Here is a 9,956-nt window from a genome sequence, read left to right on the forward strand (position 1 = left end):
TCCGGTTGTGGCAATAATATAGATTCGTCCGAACTGGCGGAAGTTGAGCAGATGTGGGGGTGATTGACCCCAAATGCTTGCATAAGAGGCTAACATGAAATACATCATGAATTTGGGACCCCGCAGGAAGAAACAGTCTGTAAGCCACCGGTCCGACCTTCTCTAGAATTTGGTATGGGCTAAAAAAACGGGGAGAAAGTTTTAAAGACTTCCTGAAAGCTACTGAAGTCTGGCGGTAAGGCTGCAACTTTACGTAAACGAAGTCCCCAACATTGAACTGAACATCTCTTCGACATTGGTCTGCATGACTTTTCATTCTATCTTGTGCCATCCGAAGATTGTGACGTAACTCCTTCAAGATTTCATCCCGATCTTGGAGATATTCATCCACTGCCTGGACCCGCACTGTGCCTGGTATGTAAGAAAGGAAGCTTGGGGGAGGCACCCCGTAGACTGCTTCGAATGGGCTGAATTTGGTAGAGGAATGGGTGGAGGTGTTGTAACTGAATTCTGCCCATGGAACCCATTCTACCCATTTCTTTGGTTGTAGTCCCGCAAAACACCGCAGATACTGCTCCAAGGTGCGGTTGACAACTTCAGTTTGGCCATCAGTCTGTGGGTGGTAACTGGAGCTCATATTCAATTTAGTCCCTTGCAATTGGAATAAGGTTTGCCAGAAGGCACTTGTGAAGACCTTGTCTCTGTCACTGACGATGGATGTAGGAATGCCATGGAGTCGAACCACATTAGAGACAAACGCCTTTGCAACTGTGACCGCCGTGTAAGGATGTTTAAGAGGGATGAAGTGGGCATATTTTGATAGACGATCCATGACGACCATGATGACGGAATGACCATTGGAGTTGGGCAGTCCTTCAATGAAGTCCATTGAAATATCTGACCATATTTGAGTTGGAATTGGCAAAGGTTGGAGGAGACTTGCTAGTTTCATACAATCAGCCTTGTATTGCTGGCATACCTCGCAAGTTTGTAGAAACTCCTTCACCTTCCGCCGCATATTAGGCCATACAAAGCTCTTGCGAATTCGGTGTAGTGTCTTATAAAACCCAAAATGACCACCCGTTGGGGAGGAGTGGCTGTCTTCCAATATCAACGGGAGCAAGGTGGATGAAGGGCTTAGATAAACCTTTTCATCATAGAACCAAACCCCGTCGCGCTGCACAAGGTTATGTGAAGCACGTCTGTTCTCTAAGTTGGTGTAAAAAGGGTCCTGGAGGACCTCCCTCTAAAGTGTTTGCCACCATTCTGCACTTGGGATAGAAGTTGAGATGAAACAGACTTCTACCCTGCGAGATAAGGAGTCTGCGGCTTGATTTTCTGGCCCTTTCTTGTATTCGATGGTATAATCATACCCAAGGATTTTGGGCAGCCATCGTGTCTATACGGGAGTGGTAATCCGTTGTTCCAGCAGATATTTAAGGCTCCGATGGTCAGTGCGAACTGTGAATGGTTTACCTAGCAGGTAGGGACGCCACTTTTTGATTGCCTTGACAACTGCCAGCATTTCTTTCTCATAGGTGGATAGTGCCAAAGCTGATCCCTTTAAAGCTTCACTGAAATAAGCCACAGGGTGGTTATACTGAGTGAGAACTGCCCCTATTCCAGTCCCGCTTGCATCACATTCTATCACGAACCTTTGAGTGAAGTCTGGCAGACGTAAGGTTGGCGGATTGGTCAACACTTCTTTTAATTTGTGGAAGGCTTCTTCTGCTTCACTACTCCACTTGAATTGGTCTTTGGTTAGGAGTTTGGTTAAGGATGCTGCTATGCCGCCAAAATGGCTTATGAATTTTCGATAGTATCCTGCTAAGCCTAGGAACCCACGTACTTCTCTAGCTGTAGTGGGCTTAGGCCAAGTGACTACTGCCTGTATTTTGTCCGGGTCAACAGATACTCCTTCTTCTGAAATAATATGGCCCAAGTAGGTGACCTGTGTAACTCCAAATTGACATTTTGATTCTTTGACAAATAGTTGGTTAATGGACAGTATATCAAAAACAATCTAGAGATGCGATAAATGATCATTCCAAGACTTGGAGTATACCAGTATGTCGTCGAAGAATACGAGAATGAATTTTTGGAGATAGGACCGAAAGAGATCGTTCATGAGGCTTTGAAAAGTTGCTGGGGCATTGGTGAGCCCGAATGGCATGACCACAAATTCATAGTGTCCTTCGTGGGTCCTGAAAGCAGTCTTCAGAATATCTTCTTCTTGCATCCGGATTTGGTGGTATCCTGATCTTAAATCCAGTTTAGAGAAGAACTTGGCCCCATGGAGTTCATCCAATAACTCGTCTATCACTGGAATAGGGTACTTGTCCTTGATGGTGATATGGTTCAAAGCCCTGTAGTCGACACAGAACCTCCAAGAGCCATCAGCCTTTTTGACCAACAACATCGGTGAGGAGAAAGGGCTCATGCTTGGTCTAATTAGTCCCGAACGAAGGAGTTCAGCCACCATTCGCTCTATTTCTGCTTTCTGGTAGTATGGATATCGGTATGGTCTCACACTGACTGGTTCAGTGTTAGGCTGCAGTGGAATTCGATGATCGTGTGGGCGTTTAGGAGGCAGGTTTGTTGGTTTCTTGAAAACCCGAGCATATTGGTTCAGCAGCTCTACCATTTCTGGCAATTGTCGAAGTGAAGAGGACTGGTTGTGTGTAGGAATAATTTGAAAAAAAAATCCTGTGCCCCATAGATTTGTACATTCCCTGTCATCCAAAGCCTCAATGTTAAAAATTCCAGCAGTGCGTCTTACCCCATGAAGAGTATGCTTGGTGCCTCCCAATTTGAATGACATAGTGAGAGCCTTATAGTCTGATTCAATTGGACCTAGAGTCTCCAACCACTGGACCCCCAAGACCACCTGACAAGCTGCCACTGGTAGGATGTAGTAGTCTGTCGTGACAGGAATTCCTTGGATGGTGAGCATAAGTCCTGGACATTGCCCCATGCACTCGATCCGTTCTTGATTTGCCACGATCACCTGGAGTTTCTTCTCTCTTATGACTGGTAATCCGAATCTGGAGACAACCATTTGATCAATGAAATTATGAGTGCTGCCGCCATCAATCAAGACAGTTAGGTCTTTGTTCTTCAATCGGCCTAGAACACGGAGGGTTTGCGGGTGTTCACCCCCGGTAATGGCATGGAATGATATCTCAGGTAAGGTGTTAATCCCCTTTGTTCCTTGCTGGTTGTCACCTAGAGCTTCTTCCTCTTCTGGTGGTGTATCCGTGATCATGAAAAGCTGGGGCCGTTCACATCGGTGTCCCTGGAAGTATTTTTCGTCGCAATAGTAGCATAATCCCTTCTCTCTCCTCTCACGAGCCTCCTAATTGGTGATTCGGCGAACCGGCAACGAAGAAGGATTTAAGCTATTATTGGACCACTGGGTTGGATTAGGTCCAAGAATTCCCGCGGAAGGGTTAGGTCCCTTTTGTAGTGTCGCTGTCATTGGGATGCGGCTAGGAGTTGCTGTTTTCTTTTGAAGGAGATTACGCTCTTCAATCAGTCTTGCTACTCCAATGGCACTTGCAAGCGTGCGTGGTTGCTTAATCTTGACGTCTAGGCGAATGTCATCACGTAACCCTGCAATAAAGCAACCGATGAGAAATGGCTCAGGTAATCCGTCGACTTGGTGGGAGAGTCTCTCAAATGCCTCCTGATATGCAGCCACTGTAATTGTCTGCTTTAGGCGGGACAATGCTTCAGAAGGATCTTCATATTCGGTAGGACCGAACCTGAGGAGAATGGCCTTGGTGAAATCATTCCAAGAAAGGGGTCCTCGAAACTTCGTCAACCAGCGGTGCCACTGGAGTGCAATGCCTTCAAGATGGAAGGAGGCAAACTGAACTTGGGTTTCAGCTACAATGTTCTGAAACTCAAAATATTGTTCAGCCCTGTAGATCCAGTTGATTGGGTCTTCCCCATTGAATCTGGGAAAATTCAACTTAAGGTGTTGTGGAAGATGTGGGCCAATATTGGTGATTGCGGTAGTGGTGTGCGAGTGGTGAACTGATCCCTCTGGTGCAAAGGGTTGATTTCTGGTTGGGAGTGGTTGGCACTTCGAGTTACTCGCAAAGCTTGGAGCTCCGTCAAAACCGCCTGTAACGTAGCATTCACTTGATCAAAACTTGACTCATGTCGAGCCAAGGCTTCGTTGACCTCGTTGCGAAACTCAGCATTGGTTTTCCCTCGTGTCTCCATGAAAAAAAAACGCAGCTCTGATACCAAATGATGAGTTTAATTTGAGAGAGGACTGGAGAGATAGGAAATGATGAGGTTTTGAATTCTACTCTTTTTTTATTCACTTCATGCAGGTGCATTTATAGATGCATAGATAACTGAAACATTAACTGAAACACAAATAGTGGCCTATGACTAGGGAGGTGGCATAGATGTTCATATTCAATAGAGGGTGTGGAGGGTGTGGAGGTGTTGCCCACGTAACCATGATCTGAGAGTAAATAGGAGTGTTGCCCACGTGATCTGCATGCAATAGGAGGAGTGTTTCCCACGTAACTGTGACCTGCATGCAATAGGAGTTGGAGCAGGGATTTTGTATCAGTAGAGAAAGGAATAATGCACCACAACACGTTTCTTGTACATCTTATAATGATGCTCTTCCACAATGATAAAAAGAAACAGAGTAGTCAAAACTAAGCAATGATAAAAATTTTCCTTAAGGGGAAGGAGAGGGAAAGGAGAGGAAGCAAACCTAGTTCAACTATATGATCATCTCTAACTGTAATTTACCAAAATAAAGAGTTCATATAGAAAGAGTAACTGAAATCAGGAAGAATATTTTTCCTAGGTTTACCTTTGTTCTTTTCTTTTTTAGAGCCTTGAAAAGCTATAAGGAAGCAATAGAATCAATCAACTATATGATAACCCCATCAATACCACAAAAAGACATAGTTCCCACAATTTACCTTTAGTGTAGAGTCCTTGCTTCCACTCAAAGGAAGCCTACCATCAGTAGACCAACTATAGGGCAAACATCAAACAAGATGATTAACTATGTAAAGAAAAGAAAAAAGAAAAAATAAAAAGCTTTGAATTTTCTCATGGATTCTGAATAATTCATAAGAGCAACTCATCCATGGAATTCTCGCATGTTTTTAACTATATCCTCCTATCTTTCCAACAGGCCTGCTTCCTTCCATGCTCTAAATTGTGGATCATGAGTTGCCAAAATTTGTGGTTTATACTAAATGAGGGTTGTTTGATTCGCAAAACCAAGTGCACATCCCTTAATCTCCCTCTTTTCACATCAATTTCTAAGAGGTATATCACATGCCATAATTAAATACCTCCATATTTATGATTGTGAAAAACAAGTTGAGTTGCCGAAAGTCAAGAAGATGTGCAATAATGCATTTTGAATATCTTAATATACTGTAATACCCAAGCCTCCAAAAATCTCTAAGGTTGCTTTACATGACTAGAGGGAATTTAGATACTACCTACCTTTCTGACATCACATTAGTTCTATACAAACCTCTTCTAGCATCTCAAATAAACAAAGAAAAGCAAGACTCTATCCCTTGACTCAAAGAAACATAGAAGCAGTGGAGATATTTCAAGCTTCCTTTTAACTAGGAGGAATCCAAGACAGCAATACATTAAATTATGTGTTTTGATAAGGGGATAGAGAGATGGGAGAACCCAAGATGCTATTTTTTGATGTGGAGTGAAGAAGAAACGGAGAAACCACAGACTGTTTGGCTTGACTAAGAGAGGAAGAAGCAGAGGAATAGAGAGTACAATGAAATAAAATGGTGTTAACTCTCAATTTCTCTTATTCTTTTATTGAAAAGGGTTGTTTCATTTGAAGATGAAGAAAGGACAAAACCCTTACACTTTGTTGCAATGCAAAGTAGAGGAATCTTTGTAACATATCTCTGTGGTGGGTGGGGGTTAATTAGTGATTTTGTTAAACTTTTCTAATGCTAAAGCTGTAAATACGTTCGAATTATTCCACTAGTTAAATAGAAATCAAGTACCTGGCTTCCATGTTTAGAATTAGTTTATTCTTCAATTTATTGGAAATAAACTAGGTTCCTACTAAAAAGGAGTAAGGAAAGCACTTGTTCCCTTGTTCAGATTATTACTTTTTCTTTATTGGATGCTAAGCTGGACTCAATTTTTTGTGGGTACCTGAAAGTAGATACATGAAAGTTCTGTTGTTGACAAAAGTTTCAAAATGACTATTTATTTCGGGAAAGGACACACAACTGTGACTGTGGCCATGGTCAACACGAGAGCATTGAACAACTTGACAACATGGGTGGTGGTAGATCAAGAACATCCCTTACTATATTCATTTTAATCTCGTGAATGAGCCCCAACATGAACTTGACACCTTACGTGAGATTTGGCCATAGTATGTATTTGTTCTAAAGAAATGGAGATGGATTAGATAGGTATAATTCTGAATGTCTTGCACTAGATGTCTTTGCAAGGTTAGCCATAAATCAGCTTGACAATTCCAAATGTCTGACACGATTAAAAATCAAGAGGTGCGACAATTGTATATTGTCTCTGCATACACCAAAACCTGTTTCTCCATGAGAATAAATAAGAGATGACTAATCATGGCAGGTATTGCAACTCTAGGCAATAGAGTAAGAGTTGAAGAAAGAACATACATGTTTATGAGAGAAGTGTTGTAGTTCTTGTCTACCTAAATACAAGCTATTCAAATGCTGTAGTTTTTGAAATTGCGTTGCTATGGTAGGAGAAGGATAGCTATACTGATTCAGTATACTCTTAAGACACCCTTGGTACAATATTGCGATCTCACAAATATCCATTTTCAGTGAATTTCTATTTATTGATCTCATCTTTTACGAAATCGATCGTCCTTTGACTGTACAAGAATATGTGGAGCTTGGCATGTCTGGAAGCACATTCCTCTCCTTCGCTCTGAAGAAAGTCCTCGTGCTACTGACTAGGACCGTCGATCGGATTTGTCATCTGATCTTGGATACCTTCGTCACTTTTTGAAGAAGAGAAGAGGGTGGTCGTAGATCTTAAGAGTTGCCATTTCTTTGGAGAGGTTGATGGTTGAGGGTTCTCCGATGGCGGCGGAGCTTCGCGATTTTCCTTCATGGGTTCCCATTCAGGAAGAGTCTCATAGAATCTATCGCCTTGCATGTTCTATAGCCCTATCGCTAGCTTCCATCCAGAAAAAAAGGGAGCGCCTAGCGCTAAAGGTTGCTTTACTAAATAATAGAAGGCGTGTTAGTGCTTTAGTTTGAAATAAGGGGTGAAGCTTGAAGAAGCGAAGCAAACCTAGAGTAGCAGCCTATTACGTTTTTTCAGGCCCCTTTACTTTTAATATAAAGTAAAGCGCTAACGCCCTTATAGAGTAAGGCCAGGCTCTTCCGCTATCAATGAAACCTAAAGAAATATAAAAAAAAAACCCAATGCGTTTTGTATAGATCGAGACTTACAACTTGATTCTTTACTCATTCCATACTAGGAAGAATTGCAGGAAATCGTTCGATAACTATTTCTCAATGATATCCGACCATCAAGACAATTCCCGTGAAACTTTTTCATTTTATAGAACTTATTTTGACGAAGCAAATAGCATTTCCTATTTCTTTGTCCTCTGGAATGGACCTATTTAAATTCTTAATTATCCGTCGCTTCGCTATTCCCAAGGACTAGCAGAATCGAACTAGCGAAATTCTTGGGTCATCTCAATGGGTACAAAAACCACATGTTTCTCTAGATCATCATAGCGTACTTCCACATATCCACTCAGAGGAAGGTCTTTTCATAATGGATGACCCTCGAAACCATAATATGTTGATATACGTTGTAGATCCGGATGATTGATGGAAGAAACACCAAACATATCCCAAACTTCTCGCTCCCACTGGCCGATTGATGGAAATGGACTTACTACCAGAGATATCCGTGTTACTTCGTCTGCACTGGTTTGTACACGAATGCATGAGTTATACCGAGTACTCAGTAAATTATAGACCACTTCAAATCTTTGTTTTTGAGAGGGATGATCAACTCCGCAAATATCGATCGAAACTTGAACCCTTGTATAGGTATGAAATTTAAGAAAGCATAACAATTGAAATGGGTAGTCCGTATTATTACTAGTATTAGATACTAGGTCATTCATAGCATTACTATACCTTCCCTATTCATTGCGGGTTGGTTATTTGTCAGCACGAGTTTAGCTTACGATGTGTTTGGAAGTCCTCAGCCAGATGAGTATTTTATAGAGAGCCAACAAGGAATTCCATTAATAACTGGTCGTTTTGGTCCTTTGGAACAATTTGACGAATTTAGTAGATCTTTTTAGGAGGCCCCAATGACCATAGATCGAACCTATCCAATTTTTACAATGTGATGATTGGCTGTTCACGGACTAGCTGTACCTACCATTTCTTTTTTAGGGTCAATATCAACAATGCAGTTCATTGAACGATAAACCTAATCCAAATTATAGAGCTACGACACAATCAAAACCAAACGAACAAAATGTTGAATTGAATCGTACCGATCTTTATTGGCGGTTATTACTCATTTTTGTACTTGTTGTTTTATTTTCCAATTATTTTTTCAATTAAGAATCAAGAGAACGAAAGAGACTAATAAAATAAATAATAATAGTAAGAATTCTCTTATCTTATTCGAAAGGATCTCATTGCATAATTATCCATGACTATTTATGTCTTTAGTATGACCACTTGATGAAATGTGGAGGAAAGTGGGGTAAATGGCCGATACTACTGGAAGGATTCCTCTTTAGCTAATAGGTACTATAACTGGTATTCCTGTGATTGGTTTAATAGGCTTTTTCTTTTATGGTTCCCTGTAGTAATTGGATGAATTGAGTTGTCGACATGAAAGCGTAAGAACTCAATGGGACCTACTCCCTCTTTGGCCAAGTTTGTCTGATTCGAGAGGGAAGGTCCCGTTGAGTTCTTAATAATCATAAGATTTTATTCGGATAAATGCCAGACAAAACGGATCTCCTTTTACGATGTTTAAAAAAACTCCATTTCATTTTTTTTCTGATGATGTTTTTGAAAAACGAACTTGATTGATTGATTCAGAACATCTGCTCCTCGATAGTATCTATCGATCCTTTCAAAGTTAGAAGAAAGAAGGAATCACTCGATTTTCTAGATGACACAGTATAATATATATATATGACACAGTATAATATATATATTTCCCTAGATCAGATATCATACAAATCCTTTCTATACTAATAGATTCTTACTCTATTTATTTTAGTATCTAATCAAAGTTGAAAATTTTTTTTATAACTTCATTGAAGAAGTTCTATTTGTTCAATAAATTTCCCTCTCTTTTTTTTTTTGTTTGTCCACTACTTCTTATACGTAATAAATCTAAAATTATGATAAACCTAGAAAAAAATCTAAACTAAGAATAGGAATTTTTGACGAAGGTGTCGAGGATCATTATTATTTCGACACAAGAAAGGGATGTGGAAAATTCCTTTCTTGTGTGGAAGACTAGGAAGACGAATAACCCTTCCTAGAATCATTTGTTTCCCTCATTTCATTTATCCTTTGCTTTATATTCTACGCTTACTTATGTCTAGTATCTAGTCGAATTGGATTCTATTATTCTAATAGAAAACTATTAATGCATTCTATGACATTGACATTTAAATCTGGCAATAGTGACACAGTCACACCACTCCAATTTAGATTGAAAAAAACAAAGAAGAGAAGGGGTAAAGTCAAATAATCTTCTTCACAATATACATACTATATACAGGAATGTGGTACAATTAATTCCTGAAAAGGAAATGACCAACTATTCAAGTTGCTCTTCTTCTGCTACCAATGGGCCTAGCTGTTTGAGAGACATGGAGATAGACTAGGTATGGGTGACTCTGAAACACTCTACTACAATAATAAAAAGGT

General features: G+C 40.4%; 1 protein-coding gene across 1 annotated transcript; it reads right to left on the minus strand.

Moving 5' to 3' along the window:
• Nucleotides 1-1,399: 1,399 nt before the first annotated feature.
• On the minus strand, nt 1,400-7,182 carry LOC117928291. Its single transcript, XM_034848199.1, has 4 exons — nt 7,017-7,182; nt 3,377-4,128; nt 2,066-3,295; nt 1,400-1,951 (listed from the first exon to the last, which is right to left on the minus strand). Exons 1-4 carry the CDS (start codon nt 7,180-7,182, stop codon nt 1,400-1,402), a joined length of 2,700 nt encoding a protein of 899 aa, XP_034704090.1.
• Between the last annotated feature and the right edge of the window lie 2,774 nt (nt 7,183-9,956).

Source organism: Vitis riparia, chromosome 13, assembly GCF_004353265.1.
Source record: "Vitis riparia cultivar Riparia Gloire de Montpellier isolate 1030 chromosome 13, EGFV_Vit.rip_1.0, whole genome shotgun sequence".
Classification (NCBI taxonomy): domain Eukaryota; kingdom Viridiplantae; phylum Streptophyta; class Magnoliopsida; order Vitales; family Vitaceae; genus Vitis; species Vitis riparia.